This window comes from Cetorhinus maximus, chromosome 19 (genome assembly GCF_964194155.1).
Source record: "Cetorhinus maximus chromosome 19, sCetMax3.hap1.1, whole genome shotgun sequence".
Taxonomy (NCBI): domain Eukaryota; kingdom Metazoa; phylum Chordata; class Chondrichthyes; order Lamniformes; family Cetorhinidae; genus Cetorhinus; species Cetorhinus maximus.
The window spans coordinates 6285947-6313777 of record NC_135897.1 but is presented as its reverse complement, the minus strand read 5'-3'; the positions used below and the strand labels follow the sequence as shown (position 1 = coordinate 6313777).

The 27831-nt window shown below is 42.2% G+C and overlaps 1 protein-coding gene across 2 annotated transcripts in view; it reads left to right on the top strand.

The window, feature by feature from the left end:
* scly (selenocysteine lyase) overlaps positions 1-25950 on the top strand; it is a 37140-nt gene extending 11190 nt beyond the window's left edge. For both annotated transcript variants that reach the window (XM_078563449.1, XM_078563447.1), the window contains exons 3-13: positions 2614-2723; positions 3269-3369; positions 4642-4828; positions 6410-6537; positions 7822-7980; positions 11202-11308; positions 15068-15104; positions 18518-18601; positions 20562-20664; positions 20790-20865; positions 24862-25950. In XM_078563449.1, the coding sequence (XP_078419575.1) occupies positions 2614-2723; positions 3269-3369; positions 4642-4828; positions 6410-6537; positions 7822-7980; positions 11202-11308; positions 15068-15104; positions 18518-18601; positions 20562-20664; positions 20790-20865; positions 24862-25030 (1261 nt within the window). In that variant the 3' untranslated portion in view covers positions 25031-25950. The remainder of the gene's footprint in view (positions 1-2613; positions 2724-3268; positions 3370-4641; positions 4829-6409; positions 6538-7821; positions 7981-11201; positions 11309-15067; positions 15105-18517; positions 18602-20561; positions 20665-20789; positions 20866-24861) is intronic.
* Positions 25951-27831: the final 1881 nt, after the last annotated feature.

Sequence of the window (27831 nt, the reverse complement as noted above, 5' to 3'; positions counted from 1 at the left end):
ACTTTTTATGTTCTTACCAACTCATTCATTCATGTGTGCTTTGCCCGAAGGCAGGTCCTTGGCTCATTGTCTGCTGATGCTTCATCCTGAGCCGTTTTCTTGGCCGTTTCTTCTTAAGTGGTGGTTTAACATTGCCTTCCACTCTGAGGCTGGTCCCAACTCCACCTCGGCCAGAACAGGAATCAAATCTGTGCTGTTGGTATTCCTAACCACATGCTAGCCAACTGAGCTAGCCACCACTACCACCCCCGCCCCCAACCCTTCCCAACTTACCAACTGCATGAGCCTTTTTTGAGGCATCCCCAATTTCAGCCGTTCCACCTTTGATAGCGGTGCCTTCAGCTGCCAAGGCCCTGAGCTCTGGAATTAGCACCCTAAACCTCTCCACCCCTCTACCATGCTTTCTTCTTTAAAAACACAGTTTAAAGTCCACCTCTTTGAGCAAGCTTTTGGTTTTCTGTCCTAATATTTGCTTAGGTGGCTTGTATCTTATTTTGTTTGATACCGCTCCTATGAAGTGTCTTTGGATTTTTTATTAAGATAAAGATGCTATATGAATCCTAGTTGTTGAAGAGATAACACATCTTCCTAGTCTCTCTAAAAATTCCTTACTGGCCTTCTCCAATTCGAACAATCCAAGCTAATTAAAGCAGTTACCAAAGATTTTGTGCATTTAAACAATTGTCAGCTGAGTGTAAAAGGATAGGCCAGTTATACACTTAACTGAACAATACATTTGTCTCTATTCGAATTGTTTGATTTAGCTCTTCACTTAGCTTTCTATTGAGAGACAAAACTGACCAGTAATCTTCATTGAGACAGACTAGGGATATGAGTTTTAAATGCAGGTGTTTTTAACTCCTTATGCACTGTGTTTGGATTAAGACAGCCAATACCAAGATAAAACTAGAAAATACACTGCAGGCTTGACAGCATCTGGAAAGGTTCTGCCAAGGTCCTTCATCAGAATTTGATCCTATAGGAACATAGGACATAGGAGCAGGAGTAGGCCATTTGACCTTTCGACCCTGTTTCGATAAGATCATGATTGATCTGGCTGTGGTCTCAGCTCTACTTTCCTGTCTGCCCCTCGTAATCCTTGACTCCCTTGTCAATCAAAAATCTATCTAACTCAGCCTTGAATAAATTCAATCACCCTGCTTCCACTGCTTTCTGGGGAAGAGAATTTCACATACTACTGATCTTCTGAGAGAGAAAAATTCTTCTCATCTCCATCTTGAAAGAGAGACCCCTAATTCTTAAATCCATGATGTTTCTACTTCTCTTTAGCTCTGAAGAAGATTCACATGGACTTGAAACATTAACTCTGTTTCTCTCTCTACAGATGCTGCCAGACCTGCTGAGTTTTTCCAGCACATTGTCTTTATTCCTGATTTCCAGCATCCGCAGTATTTTGCTTTTACTCTTATTGTTAAACTGTGTCCCCTAGATCTAGTCTCCCCCACAAGAGGAAACATCTTCCTGGTATCCACCCTATCAAGTCCCCTCAGGATCTTATATGTTTTCCCATTTTAATACCCTCTCTGGGGCTGGTTAGCTCAGTTGTCTAGAGAGCTAGCGTGTGGTTCAGAATAACGCCAACAACACGGGTTTGATCCTGTTCTGGCTGAAGTACACTTGAGACATGTCTCCTCACCCTGTCCGCTGAGAGTCGAAGGCAATGGCAAACCACCATTGACAAGAACTGCCAAGAAAATGGCTCAGGGTGAAGCATCAGCAGACATTGAGCCAAGGACCTGCTTTCAGGCAGAGCATGCATGAATGAATGAATGCTCTTTCTGTAGTCCTCCATTCAATTTCTGCCTCCTAAGCTTGAGATCTGTCCATTGTGAAATTTACGCTTTATGACTAGCGGGGGCAGTGGATATGGCTCTGAATATATTCCTAATGGGAATTGATTTGAGGCTCTATACACTTTTCTCACAAGGGCTATTTATAGGTATCGGGGGAAGAAATTTCTACCTGTGCAGCCTGGGCTAGATTGAGACCCAGACCCCAGGATGAAAGCACATTAAATAATCATAGAATGGTTACAGCACAGGAGACCATTCGACCCATCGCATCTGTGCCAGCCCTTGCAAGAGCAACTCAGGTAGTCCCACTCCTCTGCTTTTCCCTGTAGCCTGCATTTTTTTTCTTCAGATAATTATGCAATTCCCTTTGGAAAGCCACGATTGAATCTGCCTCCAATCTCAGGCAGTGCATTCCAGATCCTAACCACTCACTGCATAAAATAGTTTTTCCTCATTCACCTCTGATACTTCTGCTAATCATTGGTATCTTCTTCCACCAATGTATTTTAATATAATTCATTTAAGTTAAATTAATCCACGTTCCATCATCCTGAGAAAGAGGAGACCTTCAACTCCTCACTCTGGAATAGATTTGCATCCAGGTTATGGAGGTAAAAGGAAGCCGCCAAAACCATTGCTTCAACTCTGCCACCTCAACCTATAATTTTCCCTTCATAGTGACATACCTTGGATTTGATCAGTCATTAATTTTAGCCACCGAGTGAGAGTTGGGGCCTGCGTTTTGTAGGAAGGGAGAATAAGCAATTGGAGTTAAAATAATACCTTGTATTTGAAACAGCATTTACATGGATTACAATGCAACGACGCCTGTGGACACCGAGGTAATCCAAACTGTTACCGAAGCCATGCAAGAGGCCTGGGGAAACCCCAGCAGTTCATACACTCCAGGTGTGTGGTGAGTAGGGACACAGGTGTGTGACTTTTAACAGCCCCTCCCTCTTCCCACCTCCCTACTATAGAAATTCTACACCTTAACTTTTAACTGCAGGGAAAGATCTCTGCGCATACATGAGTATTCATGCATAGTTCTTGCTGCACATAACTCCTAAATAAGAGCAACATATACTGCCTGGCTGGACCCCATACTGCAGCTACTGGCCTCAAACTCGTAGCAACAGTACAAGTACACCCATAAAGCACAGAGCACACCAGCAATTATCACATGACCTGACATTTGTGTTGAAAGATTGCTGTAGCAGCGATTAGCTGCTCTTCTCATGTTGGTCGAGACTTGGATTACTTGCACTGAGGGTGATTTCTGGGAGTTGTTTCAACTCTTGAGAAGACTATTGCTTTTCTTTGTCCCTGCATCAAATGTCCATTCCTCCTTTTCCCCAATCACCTGTCAATATTAAAAGTGGAAAAGCACAGAACTAGAGAGAATAAAGACAAATGCTGCTTTCCATTTTCCTTGTGTGTCTAATTGTGATTAGGTAGGAAAGCCAAAGAGTTGATAGATTGGTCAAGAGAGAATGTGGCTCAACTGGTTGGAGGTCGATCAGAAGATATCATTTTTACCTCTGGCGGAACTGAGGTAAGAAGAATCCTACCTAAAGATATATAATTTAAGTGCCAGTTTTGGTTACTGTCTACAGTATATACTCAAGTGCAAGGCAACCCTCCCCATAAATTCCATCTAACTCTCCACCATTCAGCCCCCTGCCACCATTCCAAAATCCAAAGCTGTTATACAAGGCAAGGACCAACATCGCAAACCTGCATCGCGTCCAATTTTGATGGATGAGTTGATGGTTTCCCTGAATGACTTACAATTTGGGCCAAATTACAAACTCTTCCATGCAGTGGGCTCACGCCCTTTAAGAATTGGATTGATATTCATTTCACTCGGATTGGGGCCCTTCCGGTTAGGGTAGAGAGAGAGAGGAGGTGTAGAGACTTTCAAACGCAAATGTTTAATTAAACAGTGTAAAGAAAGATTATTATGTATCTCCCCCAATAAGTACCTAACATAGCGGGCAGTATTTTCTGCCTGTCAGACGAGCGGGCCCGACCCAATCTCCGGTGGGCGGGGAGCCGATCCCTGCCGGAGAAGCGGGCCCCGCTGCCATTTTAAGTGGGCGGGCCAATTAAGGCCCACCAGCGTGACGCCCAGCGGGAAGCACTATGCGCTTCCTGTGTGGACGGGGGAAATTCCCCAAATGCGAGAGTGCGCTCTTTCACGCATGCGCACAAAAGAGCGCACGTCTCCCTGAGGCAAAGTGCTGCCTCAGGGTGATCGCTTACACTTGTACAAACATTAAAAATAAAAAAATCCTTAACATGTCCCCCTCATGTGACAATGTCACATGAGATGGGACATGTTAATAAATTTCACTCAAACTTTATTAAAGTTTTTTAAACCCTACATGAAACTTCATCCTGCCGGCGGATGAGGTATCATGTTTTTTCAGAAGCCCGCCGGGGCTCCTGGCCTGCCCTCCAACCTTAAGGTTGGATGGGCAGTTCCTTTAATTGTTTTAATTATCCTGTCAATGGCCTCAATTGGCCATTGACAGGTCGGCGGGCCCGCAGCTGATTTTGCTGCACCCCCGCCTTCCTGAAAATTTAAATGGGGCGCAGTGACGTCGGCGAGCGGGCCCCGCCCCCTGCTCGCCGACGGCAAAATTCAGCCCAGTGTGTTCAATGGTGACACTGAATTCATAAAGGAGAATAAAGGCTCCTTTGGTATACGTGACATGCCTCCTTAAAGAATTTCTTAGAGTTTGGCATTGCTAGTCTCCCACACACGTAGCTACGCAGAATGTGGGAGTCCTAACTTAAACTCAATAGGTTCCATGTTTTTCAGGCGAACAATCTGGTCTTTCACACAGCCGTCAAGTACTATTGGGACCATCAGCGCCAGCTGGCCCAGAACAGTGGGAGTAAGGAGATTGATTGGACTGCTAAGCCATTACCTCACATCATTACATCAAACGTCGAGCATGATTCAGTGCAACTGGTGGTAGACAATCTGACCTTGGAGGAGAAAGCAAGTGAGACTTTGTAGATGGACTTACCTCTTGAAATGATTAACAGTTCTGCCTCTCCCAATTATACAATACTTAAAATGTAAATGTATAATCAAGGTTCTACCCGTGTGTTATGAATATGCAAAGTATTTACATTAACAATAGTTTGCATCTTGGCTATAATTTTCAGTATGTCGTCATCTGTGATGAACAGCTGAAATTTAATTTAATTATGTTTGGAGGGCGGGAGCAGAGTATCAATCTCATTATTTTCTTCAAAAGAACACTGGTGGTAACCATGTACATTCTACACCTCCAAGCACTGGAGGAGCTTCCTGTCACTCTGACTTCTCTCTTCCACTTGGTATCATGTAACCTGTTTCAACCAGTGTAACAGAAACAATTTATCTTCTGCCACTCATTAAGATGGGATTAAGGGCAGAATTTTACAGCCCTGTTGTGGCGGGGGCCGGGTGGTAAAATGTGGCGAGGCGTTCAAAAGTCCATTGACTTCAGAGGGACCAGAAAATCCAGCCAGTGAGAGGGACTGTAAAATTCCACCTTAAGCCTCGGATCAATGGTAATGTTCTTGCCTGAGTCAGATTATGCATTCAAGGGTCATTTTGGGCAGGCTTAGCCCGCAGAGCTGAGAGTCCCGGTTTCTGAATGTTGGATTGATATCCAGCAGAGTACTGTATCCAGTGATGACCTCTTTATCTCCCTCTCATCTCTTCTAGCTTGTGTCCCCTGGTCAAGTTTTGTGTATTTTCCAAGAAAGAAATCCCTCAACACAACTTCCAGCTGCAGGCAGAGCAGCTAAACCTCCATCGCTGGAATTTAGGCCTATAAACTAATATTCCCATACTTAAATTTCAGACCAAGTGTCAACTATAATCTGTATGACCTGAATCTCAGTTGACTTCTAAATTACTGCTCTGGTTGAATTTTTACCCATAATAGTGCATCTCCTGTGGAGTTGCTCATGGTAAATTTGATGACGTGCTGGACTGTTATACAATATAAGGCACAGTGTATTATTCTGCTACTGAGATGGAGCTGTGTTTAAAAGCCTTGGGCCCATAGAGATGCATTCTGATGTCATGAGAAGGCATTTTCCACTGCAATTTGTTTCCAGTTTTTAGCTGCTTGTACATCTCCAGTTTCTTCTTGAAGCCAAAGATATCAAGGTCATGTCTGGCTTTTTCATTTCTTTTTTTAAGTTGGTTGATTTATGAATGTAATTTGAACAAGCCAGGGGACTTCCTATTACACAGATAAATATGTAACAGTTCCAACCCTGGCTGGTCTTTGACATCTTACTGGCTGAGAAGATGGGATTGAGAGCCTTAGCAGCATGTGGAACTCATGGTGCTGTGGCATTTTGGTATTTATAAGCATGTTGTTAAGCATTGAGATATTGCTTGGGAGTCCTTGGCCTGTACAGGAAAATACACCCCATAGCAGGAGAAAAGGCAGCTGCTAAAAGGTAGTGAAAAATCTCCCAATTGGTTAGAATTGGAGTGATTTTGTAGTTTATAAAAATTGCAAAGCATTAAGGTTACAGGAGCCTTTAAGTGAAGTGACCATTATTTTTCTCCATTTCAGAAGCTACATTTTTGCCTGTTTCCAAGGTAACCGGCTGCATTGAAGCAGATGATGTAATGGCTGCTGTCAGGCCAACCACCTGTCTTGTTTCTGTTATGCTCGCTAACAATGAGACAGGAGTTCTGATGGTAATTATACTTTTATTTCGTTCTCAGGAAGTGGGTGTCACTGTCAAGGCCGCCATTTATTGCCTATAGTTGTCCGAAGAATGTGGTGGTGGGCTTATCCTTGTTCTGCTGGTAGAGGTTTGATACAACTGTGGCGTGCTCAGCTACTTCAGAGAGCAGTTAAGAGTCAACCACATTGGGCTGAAACTGAAGTCACACGTAAGCCAGACTGGGTAAGGATGGCTGGTTTCCTTCCCAGTCAGACATTAGTGAATCAGTTTGGCTTTATAACAATTTGACAGCTTCATGCAGGAAGAAAGATTCCCCTGGCTGGGGGTCTAGAATCAGGGGACACAGTCTCAGAGTAAGAGGTAGACTATTTAGGACTGAGATGAGGAGGAATTTCTTCACTCAGAGTGTGATGAATCTTTGGAATTCTCTACCCCAGAGGGCTGTGGAGGCTCCGTCATTGAGTATGTTCAAGACAGAGATCAGGGAATATGGAGATAGTGCGGGAAAATGGCATTCAGGTGGAAGATCAGCCATGATCTCTTTGAATGGCAGAGCAAGTTCAAGGGGTCGAATAGCCTACTCCTGCTCCTGTTCCTATGCTCATGGCCACTAACTGATACCTGCTTCTTTTTATTTTCAGATTTTTTTAAGCTGAATTCAGAGTTTCAAACTACCACGGTTGGATTTGAATTCACTTTCTCTGGATTAAAAGCCCAGTAACATAACCACTACATTATTGTACCCTAGGTTAAAAATGTCCTTTTCATCCTTTTTCTCACTCTATTCTTCAGGCGGAGTGTTCGAGCTTTTAGGGAGCTACTTAGCTTCTTACCACCATGGAGCCTCAAAGGCCACATAAAAAGCTTAAATCTATTTTTCATTAACATCTAGTATATTTCAAGCTGACGATATAAACTTCCAGATCATCCACCAATGAACCAACAATGCTGGATAAACCAATGAGTAAGCAATGTAAATGCAAATTGATATGAGTAAACAGGGCTTCATTGGCCAGATTGCCTGCTTTTGCTGGCTGCCTAAAGCATTTATTGCCATATTTTAAACATTCCACACTCTACTCCGAGTTGAACTGGGAACTGATCTAATTCCCTCTTCAGTGGTTAAATAGCATTTGTATTTACTGTACTGTGCAGCAGCCCTATTCCTGATATCATCGTTGGGAGAAATAATTTAAATCTGGCTCCATTTTATGTTCCAAATTTTATATATTTTGTATTTGCACCCTGACCAACAACACAATAACAAGTTTCAATGGAAATTGCTTGATTACAGCCAATTGCGGAGATTTGTCGGCGAGTGAAGGCTCTAAATCAGCAAAGCACAGAAACACCCAGGATTTTGCTGCACACAGACGCAGCACAGGCAGTCGGCAAGCTGCGAGTCAATGTGCAGGATCTTGACGTGGATTATCTTACGATCGTAGGACACAAGGTAAATTACCTCTCTGAGCCTAGCCGTATGTTCTAGGCTGGTGAATTAGACTCGTCAACAAGGACATAGGACCAGGAGTAGGCCATTCAGCCCCTTGAGCTTATTCTGCTACTCAATCACTTCATTGCTGATCTGTATCTTACTCTACCCTGAACTCTCTTCAGGAACTCTTTCCACCCCCCCCCCTCTGTCCTTTACACTATTACTATCCCAATCTATATTCCAATAATTAAAGTCCCCAATAATAACTACTCCATAATTCTTGCATTTGTTTGTAATTTCCTTGTAAACTGGTTCCTGTACTTCTTTCCCACTGGTTGGTAGCCTATAGACTACACCAAGCAATGTAATTGCACTTTTTTGTTCCTTAGCTCCAGCCAAATAGATTCTGTCCTTGACCCCTGTGGAACATCCTCTCTCTCCCGCACTGCAATGTTCTCCATAATATGGCCACCCCTCCTCCTCTCTTTCCTTTCTCAGTTTTCCTGAACACCTTGTATCCAGGAATATTTAATACCCAGTCCTGCCCTCCTTTGAGCCACATCTGTGTTATCACCACAACACCATATTTCCACATGGCTATCTGCTTTTGCAACTCATTAATCTTAGTTCCCCCAATCCATGTGATCACAGACATGCACTGTAACCCTAATTTAGACTTAATTACTTTTTCTCTCACCCTGAAGCTACCTTATTATTTCCTACTCTTAAACTATCTGTCTTTCCTAATATTCTTTGAACCTTGATATCCCTCTCTAGTATTACCTCTTGCTTCCCACATCCCTGCCAAGTTAGTTTAAACCCTCCCCAATAGCACTGGCAAATTGCTCTGTTTAGGTGCAACTCATCCAGCCTGTACTGGTCCCATCTCTGTCAGAACTGATCCCAATGTCCCAAGAACCTAAAGCCCTCCTCAACCATCTCTCCAGCCATACATTCATCTGCTCTATCCTCCTATCTCTATACTCACTTTGGCATGGTACCAGGAGTAATCCAGAGATTACTACTTTTGAGGTCCTGTTTACTAATTTCCTACCTAGCTCCCTAAATTTTGAATGCAGGACCACATTTCCCTTTCCACCTATGTCATTGGTACAGATGTGAACCACAACTCATTCCTCAGTGCTGTTCAGGTGTTCAGTGACATCCTTGACCCTGGCACCAGGCAGGCAACATACTATTCCTGGATTCACGTCTGTAGCCACAGAAACGCCTATCCGTTCCCCTAACTATCATATTGCTCTTCCAGCCTCCTTTGTGCCCCCCTGTACAGCTGAGCCAGTCATAGTGCCATGGGATAAAAATAGTAAATGCTGAAAAAACTCAGCAGGCCTGGCAGCATCTGTAGAGAGAGAAACAGAGTTAACGTTTCGAGTCTGTATGACTTCTTCAGAGCTAAAGAGAATTAAAAATGTGATGGATTTTATATTGTTTAAAAGGGAGTGGAGCGAGTGGTGCAAGATTGAAGGTCAGGGAAAGGTGGAAGCTAATGCGAGATTGACAAAGATGTCATAGACACAAGACAAAGGGAGTGTTAATGGCAGTGGTAAAGACATAACAAGGTGTTGATAGTGGCGTAAAGGTAAGGTAACAGAATGCGTTAATAGCAGAACAAAGGTCAGCGCTCTGAAAGCACAACATAGAAACAAGTGACAGGTGGCCTTGTTGGGGGGGTGGTTGGGGAGAAAGGATAAAAATAAATAAATAAATATTTTAACATTTGGATTGAAACAGGGGTAAAGATGGGGGAGCGAGTTTATGGTTCCCGGTCTGCTTCACAGTGATCCCCACCTGCTGCACACTCCCCCCAGTCTGCTTCACAGTGATCCTGACCTGCTGCATATTCCTCCCGGTCTGCTTCACAGTGATCCTGACCTGCTTCATAATCCTCCCAGTCTACTTCACAGTGATCCTGACCTGCTGTACATACCTCCCGGTCTGCTTCACAGTGATCCTGACCTGCTGCACACTCCTAACGATCTGCTTTCCAGTGATCCTGACATGCTGCACACTCCTAATGGTCTGCTTTCCAGTGATCCTGACCTGCTGCACACTCCTAATGGTCTGTTTCACAGTGATCCTCACCTGCTGCACACTCCTAATGGCCTGCTTCACAGTGATCCTGACCTGCTGTACCTACCTCCTGTCTGTTTCACAGTGATCCTCACCTGCTGCACACTCCTAATGGTCTGTTTCACAGTGATCCTCACCTGCTGCACACTGCTAAGGGTCTGCTTCATATTGACCCCGGCCTTTCCTCCAGATCTCTTGATATCCTTACCTAACGAAATTCTTATTGACCTTGGTCTTGAAAAGCTTATTTGTCCCCCAGCATACACAGCCTTTTGGGAGAGAGAAGTCCAGATTTCCACTATCCTTTGTAGGAAAAAGTGATTCTGACTTCAATCTTAAATGGCCAAGCATTCATTTATAGATTACGCCCCCTTGTGCTGGATTCCCCTACCAGATCAAATAGTTCTCTCTACCTAATGTATAAAATCCCTTTAGAATTTTAAGCATTTCTATTAGACACCCTTCAACCTTCTAAATTAAGGGAATACAAACCAAATTTATGTTACCTGTCCCTGTACTGTCTCCAAGGCCAATATAATTCCTGAGATTTGATGTTCAATACTGAACACAGTATTCCAAATGGAGTCTGACCAAGCTTGTGTACAAATGAAGTTCCTCAGCTTTACCCTAACCCCGTTGTGAGGAAAGCCAACATACCATTACTTTGTGTACCTGTCCAATAGCTGTTAGTTATTTGTGTACATAGACTCCCAATTTTCTTTGGTCCTGCACAGCTCCTAGTCGCTCCATTAATACCCTAATATGTTTTTTTCCTGATGGACTAATTGGATCTACTCACTAATGCCTTACAAGCAACTAACACTATAATTAATTTGCTTTACACGCACAGTCACAGATTTTCTCAGTTATTAGATTATTCCTCAATAATCTTGCAGTTATTTTGTTCCAACTATTAAACTGATAGTTTGAGTTATGCACCAATGATACAGAGCAGCACGTTGATGGTTAGATGCTGGTACTGTGCAGTAGAGATTTAATATGGTGCAATTTAATGGTCTCAAATTTATTGATATTTGAAAAAAAAACAAAATGTTAATGACCATGAAAATGAAGACTTTGCGCTACCAGATTTCAGAACCTTTGTTTTGGCTGGGATTAAGTTTATTGTATTTCTATCACCCAAACAGTTCTACGGTCCACGGATCGGAGCCTTATATGTAAGAGGGCCAGGCACAAGCTCGCCTGTATATCCAATGTTCTTTGGTGGAGGCCAAGAAAGGAAATTCAGGCCAGGGTAAGTTATCTGGAAAAATGCAGAGGAATTCATTCCTAACCCTGGATTATTCCTGAGCGATGATTGCCGCTGATTCACAGCTAAGTTTAACGTTGCATTTCTGATAAAATCGGATTTATTGCTTGTTGGGGGTTATGGAGTGAAATCAAAAGACTGAGCATGATCGCGTTCTACCAAAGGGAGCCCATGTAAACAAATCACTAAAAGCTATTGGACAGGTACACAAAGTAATGGTATGTTGACTTTCCTCACAAAGGGGTTAGGGTAAAGCTGAGGAACTTCATTTGTACACAGGCTTGGTCAAACTCCATCTGGAGTCCTGTGTTTAGTACTGAACATCAAATCTCAGGAATTATATTGGCCTTGGGAACAGTACAGGACAGGTAACATAAATTTGGTTTGTATTCCCTTAATTTAGAAGGTTGAAGGGTGATCTAATGGAAATGTTTAAAATTCTAAAGGGATTTTATACATTAGGTAGAGAAAACTATTTGCTGGCTTTCGACCAGCAGATCTACTTGGACAAGCTAAAGCTGCATCATAAGTTCCCTCAGTTTAATCCAAACTGCTTCCAACTCCTAGGTCACCATGAGCTTCAAACTTCTCTTGTTAATCACAAACCAGCAATGTAACCCTCCCTTTTCCAAGTAACCTCATTCCCATGCTGGACTCTAAATGTAAGGAGTTCTTTGCTTTTTTTGTGTTCAAAATTAAGGCCTTGCTCATAGTTGTCTCTACTCCTGTGATTGTCATTCAACTGACCCACCCCCTTAACTCCCAGCTCTCCTTCCTGCTCTTCAGCTAATCTAGGCCTCACGCATCCTTGTTATCCCATTCTTCCCCTCAGTCCTGACCGCAAGCATTCCATCTCCAGCAGCTGACCGAGTTCTCCTGGATTATCTCCCACCACAGCTCCTGACCATCCACCTTCTCCTCTTCAGTTCATGCTTGCTGATATTGTCAGCCTCTGGCACCATTTCCACATCGACCTCCTTCCAGGGTACCGTGATCATCCCCCTCTTCAAGAAACCTACTCTTAACTATTCATTTTTTTGCAATTGCCATCCTATTTCTAAACTTTAATTTCTTTCTAAAGTACGAAATATGCCGTTTCCTCTCAACTACTCTATATTTGAGACCTTCCAACATGGCTTCCATTTCACCTGCAGCACTGAGACCACACCAGATCAATAACAACTTCGATTTATATAGCTCCTTTAGCAGAGTGGCCCAAGGCACTTCATGGAGGCAAGAATGAACAAAAAAAAAAATGCTTGCCAAGAAAGAGATATTGGGAGTGCTAACCAAAGGTTTGGTCAAAGAGGTGAGTTTTTCTCTCTGCTACAGATATTTAAAAAGTGCTGCGTAAGATACGAGAATACCGCCTTACCCCAAACAGCAGGCAGCTTGGCATGCATTCAATTTATGGCTGACTGTCCAAAAAGCCATCTAAACTTCCATTTCTCTAGCACTCTTGTGTAAGAAGGAATTTCAAATGCTCCCTTCTTGATTCACTATCAACTGTTTTTGCCCCATGATTTAAAAAAATTATTAGCTGACCCCCTCACCGTCTTTTTTCCTTTAGCTTGTTGATTGGCACCCAGCCTTTTTTCCTTCTTCATTGTAAAGCATTTGAGATGTCTTCTATTTTTTGCTGATCCAGGAGAGACCATTTAACATCCCTTTATTCAGCCTGTCGCATCTGGGAGGAGCCTCAAGGACCTTGAAGCAGCAACATAATGCAGTGTACCCATCCCCTTTCCCAGAGCTGGTATAGGCAGCTGAAGGCCCAAGGATTATCATATAATATTCCCATTGTTGAGTTTGCCACTATGATGTCACATTAACAATGACAGACCTGTACTTACCTAGAATCCAGCAACGTAATGACTGTGACCCTGTCAGTAAGGATGGCATGGTCACAGTGATTGATTTGGTTCTAATTCTACATTCAGTTCTGGGCATCACACTTTATAAGAGATACATTTGCCTTGGAGGCAGTGCAGCACAGATTTGCCAGAATGAGACAATGGCTAAAAGAGTTACTGTATGAGGGGACAGTTTGCACAGGCTAGGCTTGTATTCCCTTGAGTAGAGTAGATTAAGGGGTGATCTGGGTGATGTGTTTACAATTAAAAGGTATAATAGGGTAAACAGAAACTTGTGTATCTGGTGGGGACTCGAGAACATGCAGGCAAGTCCAGAACATGCAGACAAAATGGTAAAACTAGAGCTGGGTAATTCAGGAGTGAGGTCCAGACACATTTTTCACATAAAGGGTCATGGAAATCTGGAATTCTGCTTCAAAAAGCTGTTGAAACCAGGGGTCAATTAAAAATTTCAAAACAGAGATTGATAAATTTTTGTTAGGCAAGGGCATTAATGTATGTGGAAGTTTCATGGAAGTATAATAATTCTCATAATAGTTCATGATTTATTGTAAATGTAGGTTAATAATGGGGGTTGGATAGTTTCTGTGTGTGTGTGTGTGTGTGTGGGATTTAATTGAGTTGGAGACAGCTGGTCTGGAGGCTTTGACTCATCAAAAGAAGCTAGGTTTGAAATGCTAAATATGTATGAATGGCTGAAGTCTTAGAATGTAAGGTGAGGAGAATTTGCATTTGTAAATAAATCAGGGTAATTTGAACTTCAAAGAGATTGTAGGATGTTACACCTAGCCAGAGAAGCTAGGCCAAGTAGTGTGTTTATTTTTCCCAAAGGTTGCTGATCGTATTAGCACCATGAAAAGATTTATATTATAAGAAGGACATATGGGAACCCTAGAACTTACATTAAAAGGAGAAACATATACAAAGGAGATTGAAGCTGTGGGTCAGGGAAAGTATTACAAGATCTACCAGAAATGTGAAAAGCCTCCAGTATTTGTGCAATAAGCTGCTGTCTACAGAAACCGAAGCTGGGAAAAGCCATTTTGAATTCTACTGTAATGTTAACTGGCTGGAATCTATTTAAAATCTATTTTTTTTGTTTACTGTTGTCTCAATGGGGGTGTAACTGGAAGCCAGATTAATTAGGGGTTTTAGGAGTTATTATAGTAGTAATTTGTGGACCTATCTTTTCTTTTGCTAACAAATGTTTAATTTAATTTTATAAAAATCTCTAGAGTCTTGGTGGACTTATTACTACTGAATTCAGTTACGTATCTCAAAATAAAATACAAATTGCAAAATCGTGTGACTACGTGATCAAACTTCCCCTTGTGGATTTGATCTGCCTGGCAAACATCATCTGCCATGTCATAACTCCATTTACCTGCTTTGCTTCCTGTTAAGGTACTAATCAACTGTGGTCTAATTGAATTGGGGAACAGGCTTGAGGAGCTGAATGGACAACTTATGTACCAAGGATCAAAGAGGAACACATTTCAGTCTTCAACTGTGACAGACTCCTTTTAATCCTTATTATCATGGGGGGGAACATAATTTAAATTTTTATTATCAGACCAAAAACAGACAATAGTGAATCAACTACCCTGTTTTATACCTCGCCCGGTTTTCTTCTCCATTTAAGTTAATTGACTAGAAAGTCACGTGAGGTCTAAATTGGACAGCCAATTTCCTATTTCCTATTTTTCTCCCAACGATTGAAGTTTAAAATTGCATCCACTGTATGGTCCTGAATAGTTGTCTTCTTACCCAAGTTAGGCTAAATAAGGTTATCGGGCCTGATTTTGAAGACTTTACAGGTTTTGGTGAACATATAAGATGTAAATCTAATATTTAACCTCACTATTTCCAGCACAGAAAACACACCAATGATCGCAGGACTTGGGAAGGTAAGCAATACTTTTTAAATCTCGTCCTGACCATATGATCTAGAACAGACATCCACTGCCTTAGCTCAGCAAGATTTTTCTGAAACAGCCCTCTACAGCTCCCATTCTCAGGCTAAATCTTGCTTATGTCAAAATAAGCTAAATCCTTGCAATCATTGTAAAATTGGCAACAATTAAACTTTCTGGTTCTATATGTCTGTATTCACCTAGCCATTACTTTAGAGATACAGCAAGTTTCTCGCTCTCCTCTTCTAAATGCAATCATATATTTGAACCACTGACTATGGGATATAAATCCAAGTGTTGCTGACCCTTTGGGAAGTATGGGTGAGCTTTGTACAGTATTATGTAAAGTCCTGGCCACTTAAACAAAACAAGCAATGTAAAGGATTGAGAGAGGATTGAAAGATTTTGCATCATGAGCACTGAGGAAACAAAATCTTTTTCCAACCAATAAAGAGAATGAATAATTCCAAGGTTTGAATTCATGAAAGGAATTGATAGGGCTGCAGGAATATTATTGTGCAAAAACAGAATAGGAAGAGATAAAGTCATCTTAACTAAAGGAGCTGTGAGTTAACTCAAACATGCATTTACCTATTTGTGAATATGAACTAATGCCCCATAGACTGGAAGCTAGAAACTCGACTAAAGGGAATTGGATCCACTTCCGAATCAACAGGGAATAAAGGTACAAGTTTAAGATAAGAGAACAGTCAGATCAACTTCTAACACACAATCTGAGTGACCGTGAGTTGGATTGGTTGAACCGCTTTTCTCATTGAATCATAGAATTATACAACCCAGAAGGACACTATTCAGTCCATCGTGCTTTTCCAACTTTTTGAAAGAGCCATCTGATTAGCCCCATTTCCCTGCTCTTTCCCCTTAGCTGCACAATTTCTTCAAATATTACATCAGTTCTCTTTTAAAATTTAGTATTGAATCTGCTTCCACCGCCCTTTCAGGCAGTGCCTTTCAGATCATAACTTGTTGAATAATTTTCTTTTCAAAGCTTTTCGTCTTTCCCTCATCTGGACACTTTGCATGAATACCAAGATAAGGGGAAAAACAACAATTTATACTGTATGAGAAGAGAATGCTGATTGTTTGGCAAATGGACTCTGATTGGTAGTGACGTTGCCATGGAGAATGCATGGAGTGATGGTGACAGACAAGTTAATTGTCAAGCATTGTTTGAAGTTTAAACCAGGCAGCTTGGTCCTGATTGTTCAAGGCGTTGCCCTGAGGCATGAGTCAGCGAATAGCTGTCACTTATTTTGTTTAGCTGAAATAGGCGCAATGTGAGTACACGTTCTTTCTGTCTGCAAAGAATAGGGCCCTATGTATTAAGAATTATGCTCAAAGCCAATTTAAGATTGTCAGCCGGACGTGCAGTGTGGCACATTTGCTTGTGTTAATACACAGTATTATATCATACTATAATATCACATATTATATCATACAGTATAAGTTGTTGCTTTCCCTTATATTGGTATTCTTGCAAAGTGTCCTGATGAGTGCAAGACCAAAAGCTTTGACATGACTTTTTTTTCAGCAATACTCTAGTTCTGTACTCCCAAACAACAATTTTCTTTTCCTCGTGTCACCTCTAGTTCTTTTGCCAATCAGCTTAAAATGATATCCTCTGCTTACTTTTACTTCTGCCACTGGAACTAGTTTTTCATTTATTATCAAAACCCTTCAAGATTTTGAAGACCTCTATCAAAACCTCTCTATTCTAAGGCGAACAACCCTAGTTTATTTAGTCTCTCTACATAACTGAAGTCTTTCACCCATGGTACCAGTCTGGTAAATCTCCTCTGTATCTATTGCAAGGCCTTGAGGTATTTCCTAAAATGTGGTGCTCAGAACTTGACACAATACTCCAGTTGGGACCTAGCAAGTGCTTTATAAAGGTTTAGCATTACTTCCTTATTTTTGTACTCTGACCCTATTTATAAAGCTAAAGATCCCATATGTCTTTTAAACAGCCTTCTGGACTTGTCACGCCACTTTCAAAGACTTGTGTTCCTGTAGCCCCTTGAAAACTATATTATTTGGTTTATATTGTTTCTCCGCGATCTTCCTACTAAAATGTGTCACTCGTACTTCACTGCATTAATGTCTTGTGTCTGCCAATTTTTCCAGCATGTCTATGTCCTCCTGAAGTCTGTTACTATCCTCCTCACTGTTTACTATATTTCCAAGTTTTGTATCATCTGCAAACTTTGAAATTATGTTCTGTATACCCAAGACCAGGGGCAGAATTTTCAGGTCAGTGGGTGGGTGCGATCGGCGGGTCCGGGAGCGGCCGGGGAACAGACCGCTGACCGCAATCAGCCCCTGACCCCGAGTTCACGCTGGCTGGCCAGTTAACGGCAAGCCAGCATGAAGCGCACACTGAAATGCTCAGTGTTGCCGGGGTGGGGGCGGGAGGAAGGTGGAGGCTGACGTAAGTGTGGGCGAGCACAGAATGAAAGCTCCCTGAAGGCAGGGAGCTGCCTCAAGGAGCTGAAGATTTCAAAAGCATTAAATAAAGATTTTAAAATCAGAACAAAAATGTCCAAGCACACAAACAGTCACCTGGACATAAACATTATAAAAATACAGTCCATAGATTTTTTTTTACCGTCCTTGGATGAGGTTTCATGAAAAATGCAAAGGCCATCTGGCCGATTCGCCCGTCCGCCAACCGTAAGGTTGGATGGACAATGAAAAATCGGGGACAATTACAACTTTAATGGGCTTAATTGCCCTCAATTGCTGGCAGGCGCGATTCCAACTTTTGTATGTGCCTGCCGACGGAAATATCGTGCGAGCACAGGATGACGGGACGCTCGCCCAACGTCATCACGCGTTATTTTAAATTCAAGCGGGTCAGGTGCACGCCAAACTGAAAATTCTGCCCCAAGTCATTAAGGTATAATCAAAAAGAGTAGTTGTCCCAACACTGATCCCTGGAGGTACCATTATATACTGCCCTCCAGTCTGAATAATTTCACCACTACTGTTGACTTTTTGTCCCTTCGCTAATCTTGTATACACATAGCCACTGTTCCTTTAGTCCCATGGATTTCAATTTTGCTAACAAGTCTATCATCTGTCTTTTTTGGTCAAACAAACATCCATTCAAAGTCCATGTATAGATCAACCACACTACCCTCATCCATCTCCTCTGTTACTTAATCAAACAACATTATCTTAAATATACTGAATTCTGTATATTGCATGATGAGTATCCCTTGCTCTGTTTTGTAAGTGGGAACTCTGCATTGCATAGTGAGTTAGTTGAAACTGGTTATATGGTAAATAATCCTTACTCTGTAACTAGTTGCTGTTTATTTAGCATAATGAAATGTCAGTTAATGACTGATAGTCTTCAACTTAATTTTACTGACCTCTTTCCTCAGGCCGCTGAACTGGTGGTCAGGAAGCTGGAGGTATATGCCAGTCACATGCAAGAAGTGAGGGATTACTTGGAAGAGAAACTGTTGGTATGTGTGAATATTTAGTAGTAATGAAATAGTATTTTAGGATACAGTATGGGAGCAATTTGGGATGAGTCATGTAGTATGTATAGCGTGTTGTGAGGGCCAAGTGACTTTGGACTTATGGTTCTCGATACTGGAGGCTTTCTTCTCCCCACCCCTGGGTCTGTTGTACTCTAATTGATAAAGGATTGATTGCAATGATTTGTCCACAGCTCCATTATTGCTTCATGCAACTACCAAGGCAGTGAAAGGTAAACTAAACAAACCTTGGTCTTTTCTCATCTAGCAATTTCCACGTTCCTATGAAATGCAGAGACCCACAAAAGATTTGTGGTGACGTTTTACATGTGAGTTGTACTGTCATGAAGTGACCGCACAACATTGTAATGACTATGGTGAAATTGTAAAAATATAGCACAGGTGCTCTGATGGTTTTGTGTGTAATGTACCACTCAATACAGCGCTAAACCATAACAGACCAGAGGTCCTGCTTTGAATCCTTTTCTCTGCTGAATGAACTGATCACAGCTGAAGTGCTGCAACTAGATTAGAGAGGGGGTAATATTACCCAGGGTTTCCGCCTTAATTGTTATCCAATGACTGCAAATACAAAATTGCACTGAGTGAATGGATAAAAGTAGGATTTGGCTGATTAAGTAGCCTGATGACGTTGTGACTGGACTTGCAACTAGAAAGCATCCACTTAGGTGAGAATCAGAGCACTGCTATCACCCCTGGAATGTTAGCCTAGCTCGAGTTAGTACCAGTGGGAGAGGAGAGGAGAGAGGAGAAAACTTGCAAAATAACCTCAGTAGGTGAAATTACCTTAATGTGTTAGGTTGTCCAATGCCATGTTCCAGAACTAAGAGTGTTAATGTTTAGAGAGACTTAGGTGTATTCGTACAAGGGACATGGAAAGTTAGCATGCAGGTACAGCAAGCAGTTAGGAAGGCAAATTGTATGTTTGCTTTTATTGCAAGGCAAAGGCTGCACAAAAACAAAGAAGTCTTGCTACAATTGTACAGGTCTTTGGTGAGACCGCACCTGGAGACCTGTGCACAGATCTGGTCTCCATGTGTAGGGAAGGATATACTTGCATTGGAGGCGGTACAGCAAAAGTTCAGTAGCTTAGTTTGTGGGGTGAGAGCATGGGATTAGAAGCTGAGTAAATTGGCTTTTAACTTAATGAGAGGTGGTCTCATTGAAACATTTGAGATTCTGAAGGAGTTTAACAGGATAGACACAGAGAGATAGTTTCCCCAACTGAGGAAATCTAGAACACAGGACACAGCCTTAGAGTAAGGAGGTCAACTATTTAGGATTGAGATGAGGAGAAATGTCTTTACTCAGAAGGTTGTGAATTTTTGGAATTATCTATACCAGAGGGTTGTGGATGCTCCATTGTTGAATATGTTTAAGGATGCGATAGACTGACTTTGATCTCTCAGGGAATCGGGGGCAGGCAAGAAAGTGGAGTTTAGGATAAGATCAACCATGATCATATTGAATGGCGGAGCAGGCTCAAGGGGCCATATGGTCTACTCATATTTCTTATGTTCTCCCATAGCAGCATTGCAGTATTATAATACCTGGATAGAGAGGCAAAAGTAGACAATGAAATTACAGTGAAAAGTTCAGGGCACACCAGCAGTCTTCATACCTAAACAGGTGGTCACACTCTGCCTTGGCCATTACTTCATTACTTTTCAGAGTTGCCGGGGTATGCATATCACAATAGGATATAGGTTACAACAGGAAGAGTTTAGTCCACTAGACTGTGGATATTTGGAGGTTATGTACAAAATGGTTTCATTAGAGAACGTTGACTACGAAATGGTTAGTGTATAAGAGTCAACATTGTTATTGAATCTATTATTTATGTAGTTGCTGGGTAATACATGATTAATGAGTAAATTTTATGCGTCTAAGAAAGTGATTTGATCTTTTTCTATTCTTATTGCAGACCGCCTTTGGGAAAAACAGGCTCCATTTCAACAGCCACTTTAAGGGCTCAGACAGATTACCAAACACCTGCAACATGTCGATTCTAGGGCCTAACCTGCAAGGTACTGGCAAAACTATCATCTTAATCTCAATGAATCAAGCATATAGTGTTATTAATAAACACCTAAAGCACAGGGATAGGAATGTTTGAATCACCGTTAAGAATGTGCTGTTTCATTGTGTGCAGGTCGGAAGGTGCTGCTGCACTGTCGAAGGTTGCTGGCTAGTGTGGGAGCTGCCTGCCATTCAGACAAAGGCAGTAGGTAAGAGGGCTCAAGATGACTCTTGTGATCCTGGAATTAGTGTCAGAATGGTGTTCGAAATCATTTCACCCATCCACTCTCCTAGGCCATCTGTGCTTGTAATTCTCTGGGATGAGATTGAACCTTAAGTAGGAGAGTTACAATCATGGGATTTTGTATATTTTCCAAATGGGAATGCTGCCGGTTAAAAATAAAAACAGCCAAGAAAGATCAGTGGTTTCTGATTCACTAATCCATTGCTTCCTATTTTGCATTTTATCTACTCGCTGCTTAATTTGAGGTAAATATTAATGGGGACTAATTTAATAACTATGGCAATTAGCTGTTTGGTAGTACAGAACTTGAGTTTTACTGAAAAAAGAGTTTTTTTGTCAAAGCTTTTTGTCGATGAATAGCTTTGACAAAAAATGTCTCTTTTTTCAGCAAAACTATGGCAATGTTGCTATTTAATTAAAGGCTAATTTATATTTTCGGTACTGTGATGCATCGGCATTTTAATTATTAATGTACGGTGTCAGGATGCAACCATGTAACTGAGCACTGCTGCCCACTGTCCATTCCACACTGGTGAAGGATGTTGCTACTTTCCCTTGGTTCCCACTCCAACCTGTCATATGGGAGACTGAAGGGGTAGTAATAGTTACAGCTTGAGCAGACCCCACTGAACTGATAATCAAAAGAGCCCTGTGCCAAATTATTTGGGAGCACTGGTTTCAACCCATGCAGGACAAAGAATAAATTAAGTCTTTGAAAGTAGGTCAGATCATTCCTGGTCAATAAATAATTTGAAGTGAAAAACAAATGTCCATTTAATAATCTTTATCCTCTCCCGTATTTTGTTGTGTGAATTACCCACATCGCTCAGTGCAGTATCTCTGAAACATGAAATGACAGTGACTTCACTATTCTCAAAATACATTGCAGTGATAGCCAAACCCAAGTAGCAAATGAAATATGGTATCAGCACCTGAGGTTGAGACACATTCCAGAGAAGTGGGTAAATTAGTGACACTAGAGAAACAGGAGTTAACGTTTCGAGTCCTTAATACTCTTCAGAGTTAAAGAGAAGTAGCTCAGAAGTAGCACGGTCAGCACTCTGTGAAAGCACAACACAGAAACAAGCAACAGATGGCCCTGGGAGGTGGCGGTGGTTTGGAGGAAAAGGATAAAAGAAATTTTAAAATAATTTTAAAAATTTAAAAACAGTAAATACATAAAAATAAATAAATAATTTTAAAAATGGATTAAAAAAGGGGTAAAGATGGAGGAGAGAGTTCATGGTCTGAAGTTGTTGAACTCTATATTAAGTCCGCAAGGCTGCAAAGAACCTAATCGGAAGATGAGGTGCTGTTCCTCCAGTCTGCGTTGGGAAATTCACTGCAAAATTGCAGCAGGCCAAGGACAGACAAGTAGGCATGAGAGCAAGATGGGGTGTCGAAATGGCAAGCTACAAGGAAAGTCTGGGTCATGCTTGCGGACTGAGTGAAAGTGCTCCGCAAAATGGTCACCCGGTCTGCGTTTAGTCCCCCCAATGTAGAGGAGACCATATTGGGAGCAACGAATAAAGTAAACCAAATTGAAGGAGGTGTAAGTGAAGCGCTGCTTCACCTGAAAGGGATGTTTAGGGCCTTGGATGGTGAGGAGGGAGGAGATAAAGGGGCATGGGAAGGGGTTGAGGAGTTCAGAGGAATGGACCAGGCTGTCACGGAGGGAACAGTCCCTAGGGAATGCTGACTGGGGGCACGGAGTGGTGGGGGTTGGTGGTGACGGGAAGAAGTGTGGTCGTGGCATCATGCTGTGGTTGGCGGAAATACGGAGGATGATGCATTGAATGCGGAGTCTGTTGAGGTGAAAAGTGAGGCCAAGGGGGACTCTATCATGGTTCAGGGAGGGAGGGAAAGGGGGCGGACAGAAGTGGGGAGGTGGTCTGGACATGGTTGAGGGCCCTGACAAACACAGTCGGGGGCAACCCTCAGTTAAGGAAAATGGATGACTTGTCAGAAGCGCTGTTTTGGAAGAAAGCATCATCTGAACAGATGTGACAGAGGTGGAGGAAATGGGAGAATGGGATGGAGTCCTTGCAGGAAGCAGGGTGTACTCAAGGAGCTGAAGCGGCACCGATATAGTCATCGATGTACCAAAAGAAGAGTTGTGGGAGGGGGCCTGAGTAGGACAGGAAGAAGGAATGTTCCACAGCCCACAAAAAGACAGACATAACTGGGGTCCATGCGGGTACCCATAGCCACACCTTTTATTTGGAGGAAGTAAGACGAATTAAAGGAGAAATTGTATAGTGAGAGAACAAGTTTAGCCAGGCAGAGGAAGTGGTGCTGGATGGGGATTATTCGGGCCTCTGTTCAAGGAAGAAGTGGAGAGCCCTCAGACCATCCTGGTGGGGGATGGAGGTATTGTACATCCATGGTGAAGAGGAGGCGGTTAGGGCCAGGAAACTAGAACTTGTTGATGTGATGTAGGACATCAGAGGGATTGCTAATGTAGGGGAGAAGAGGCTGGATAAGGGGAAAAAGAACAGAGTCAAGATAGGAAGAAATGAGTTTCGTGGGGCATGAACAGGTTGACACGATGGGTCTACCAGGACAGTCCTGTTTGTGGATTTTGGGAAGGAGATAGAAGCAGGCTGTGTAGGGTTGGAAGACTGAGATTGGAAGCTGTAGAGGGAAGATATCCAGAGGAGATGAGGTCAGTGACAGTCCTGAAAACAATGTTTTGATGTTCGGTGGTAGGGTCATGGTTCAGGGGAAGTAGGAAGAAGTGTCTCAGAGTTGGTGCTCAGCCTCTGCAAGGTAGAGGTCAGTACGCCAAACAACAACAGCACCACCCTTGTTGGCATGTTTAATAACAAAGTCAGGGTTGGACTTGAGAGAACGGAGAGCAGCAAGTTCAGAAGGAGACAGGTTGGAGTGGGTGAGAGGAGCAGAGAATTTGAGACGGCTGATGTCAAGCCGACAGTTCCGATGAAAAGATCATGAGCAGGTAAGAGGCTAGAGACAGGGGTCCAGGTGGAGGGAGAATACTGGAGACGGGTGAAAGGATCCGTTAAACTGGGGGAGGACTCCTGCCCAAAGAAGTGAGCATGGGGACGAAGGTGAAGGAAAAAGAGTTCATCATTGTGCCGAACCCAAAATTCATTGAGGTGAGGGCGTAAGAGGATGAAACTGAGTCCTTTGCTGAGCACTGAACGTTCCACATCAGAGTGGGGAAGGTCAGAGGGTATAGTGAATACACAGCAAGGGCTGGGATTAAAAGAAGGGCTGGAGTCAGAGGGACGAGAAGGGGTGGAGGGACCCGGATGGGCATTGGTATCAATAAGTTGTTGGAGCTTGTGCTCCTTAACACTTAAAAGGAAGAGAAAAAGTTTCTTGTTAAGATGTTGGATGAGATAAAGAATAAAATGTAACTGGGGACAAGGACAGCTTTGAGATAGGGTGAGTCGGTGCTGCTGGAGAGAGGTTGAGTGTATACATGTGTCAGCACATGGCACTGAGTGTGGATCTCAGGATGCAGCGAGGATAATACCTGGTCTGGAATTGGGATTAGAGATTGCAGGGATAAATACAGACAGAATTAAATACGCAGCAGCTACCATGCTTCCTGGGGACTTTTGGAAAGCAAACAGCATAGGCTGAAGATGAAGCTGTGAACATAAGTGCGTTGTAGTTTTGACTTAAATTTGGACAAGAGCGGGCCAGACTGAGCAGAGGTGGCAGGTTACCTTTATAAGGCATTAGTGAACTGGTTAGCTTTCTTGGACAATCCAGCAGCTTTTTTCCCTTAAATTCCCAGATTTACTGAATTCGGTTCCGTGGAATTGAACTTAGAACCTCTGGGTTGCTGGTCTAGCACTGTGACTACTTATCATCATATCTGCAGCGTTGATCCCATGCTCTGTTCATGGAATAGATTTGGTGGCTGAATGCAGTTTATTTTCTCTCACCCTCTTGCATCCTCCTATAACGATCAATCTTGCTTTTCCAGGCCCTCGCATATTTTACTGAATAGTGGCATTCCATATGAGGTGGCAGAGAATGCACTTCGTTTGAGTGTGGGGCGTACAACATCGAAAAAGGATGTAGATGCCATTATAGAAGACCTGAAGCAAGCGGTTAATGAAATTGAAGAGTGTGCTGCTCAGGTTTTGCAGTAGCACAGCGCCAGGAACTCATTACTGCCAGCAGAAATCCAGAGCTACAAGATGGGAGCAATAAGGCCTTTCTCACCAAAGGATAGAGGCCTGAGTTTCCATTAGGTTGGGCAAGTTCTTTTTTCTAAAGTGGTCAGTTAAACCAATGCAGAAGATCAAGGAGTTACAAGTACAAATTACGTCCAGCGTAAATGAAATTTCCACAGTAATTTTTACTGGTTTAAAAAGCATTGGGCTAGAAGACTGCTGTGTCCACAAAACTGGCCATGCCTTTGGATCGAACTAATCACCATTGCAGGTTTATTTGAGGAGGCATTTAAAATATTTAATTTTAGGTGCAAGAACATTAAAAACGTATCTTTTTAATTTGCTAACAGACTGACTACTATGCACCCATATAACTGTTAAATGATCGTCCTTGTAGTTTCTTTGTTATTTTCAATTAATTAAAATCAGATTACTCACAGGTGCTGGACTAGACACTGATCATAAAGAAGTATATATCATCTGGACTGACTTTAAAAAAACTTTTTGAATTGAATGTGACAATAGCCTCAGTCAAGAGGCATCTCTTCTTATTTGTCCATTGCCCCACCCCCACCCCCCATTACTCTCCAGTTCTTTTTAATCACAGACTCTCAGTCCAGTAATTCTGATGTGAGAGGTAAAAAGCAGTAGTTTTAATATAAGTGGCTTAGCAGGTACCCAGTGTTCTGTAGCATCTGACCCCTTCAATTAGATTCCAACCAATGACTTACTCCTGGCTATTCATGATTACACACATATAATAAAGTACTGCTTGGTTTGTAAGTGATGGACAGTTGTGTTGCTACTGTACAAATTATTTATAGCAACCCACCCTCCTCGAGCCAAAGTGTCCCAGTGCAATCAACCTTTGAAATAAAATTACTTTTTAAACACAATCTTTCCTATGATTTTCCAACTAAGATCATTGCATTAATGAATACTGTCCTCTTCCTTGAGAGTGTTGATTAAATTCTTTGTTAAATGGATACAGGCCAGATGGTAAAGTACAAAACAAATCGCAGATCTATTCCTTGAGAGTAACTTTATTCACAGGACGCAATATCACAGATCTCTGCCTTCTAACAACCCACCCAGTATCCCAGCTAACTCTCTTTATATGTGCTCTCAGATCTTAATCAAACAATATGCCCATTGAGTGTGTATCTTTTTAACATTCTACTACATTTTTGTTGTATTTGTGTCTTGGACACCTTTCATATTCATATGTATTCCCCTTTGACTCAAACATGCCAACCTAGAAGATTCTTAAAAACCAACAAATAGCTTTAAAGGAACTGATACAACTCTGGTAAAGCTACAAGTTATCTAACGGGCCAACAGTTCAATACCAACCATGAACAAAAACCTCTGGCCAAGGCTGCTACTTAAAGTAAGTTAAATTCTGTTCTATTGCATGATTTTCACCTTGGTAACAGGAATTGCAATTCACAATGTAGACTCTTGCTAAGGGAATTGGAGGCAATTTTCTCTGGATACCTTGGGCACTCTGAAGAGCCTCCGAAGTGGTCAAAATGGAGTCAAGCTGAAATGCCCATTTGCAAGCACCTCAAGCCAAGCTGTACCAGTACAGCTACAACACTGACACTCTACACAACAAAGTGGACCACATAAAGCAGGACAAAACCAATTCAGCCAGTTACCACCCCATCAGTCTACTCACAATTATCAGTAAAGTAATGGAAAGGGTTGTTGATAGTACTTTCAAGTAGCAACAATAACCTGCTCAACACTGCACAGTTTGGGTTCTGACAGGATCACTTGGCTCCAGACCTTATTACAGCCTTGGTCCAAACATGGACAAAAGAGCTGAATTCAAGTGGTGAGGTGAAGTGAGGATGATTGTTCATGACATCAAGGCAGCATTTGATTGAGTATGGCATCAAGGAGCCCTTGCAAAATTGAAGTCAGTAGGAGTTGGGAAGAAAACTTTCCATTGGCTGGTGTCAAACCTAGCACAAAGGATAAAGTTAAAATACTGTGGATGCTGGAAATCTGAAACAAAAACAAAAAATGCTGGAAAAACTCAGCAGGTCTCACAGCTTCTGTGGAGAGAAAGACAGAGTTAACATTTTGAGTCTGTATGACTTCTTCAGAGCACTAAGGAAGTTGGTTGTGGTGCCATTCATTTCAGCTCCAGGACATTACTGCAGTTTCTCAGAGTAGTGTCCTAGGCTGAACCATCTTCAGCTGCTTCGTCAATTATCTTCCCTCCAAAGTAAGGTCAGAAATGGGTATGTTCATTGATGATTGCACACAGTTTGGTTGCATTCTCAACTCCTCATCGTGAGTCTGCTCACAAACAGCAAGAGCTGGACAACATTCAGGCTTGGGCTGATAAGTGGCAAATAATGTACTCAAAGAAACCAAACCTTGACCACACTGTCCTTGCAACCTACTTCCCTATCCCCACCTCTTTCCTCTCCAAAGTCCTTGAGCATGTTGTCACCTCTCAAATCCATAGCATCTTTCCCATGATTCCACATGTGAATCCCTCAAATTTGGTTCCACTTCTGCAGCAGTACTAAAATAGCTCTTATCAGAGTCGCAAGTGACGTCCTATGTGACTGTGACAAAGGTAAACTTTCCCTCCTTGTTCTTCACAGCCTGTCTACAATCTTTGCCATGGCTGACCGCATGATCCCTCTCCAACACCACACCTCTGCTGTATAGAGACGGTTGGGTCTGCACTTGCCTGATTCCAATCTTATTCATCTAGTTGTATCCAGATTATCACTTGCAATGGCTTCTCCTGCAAT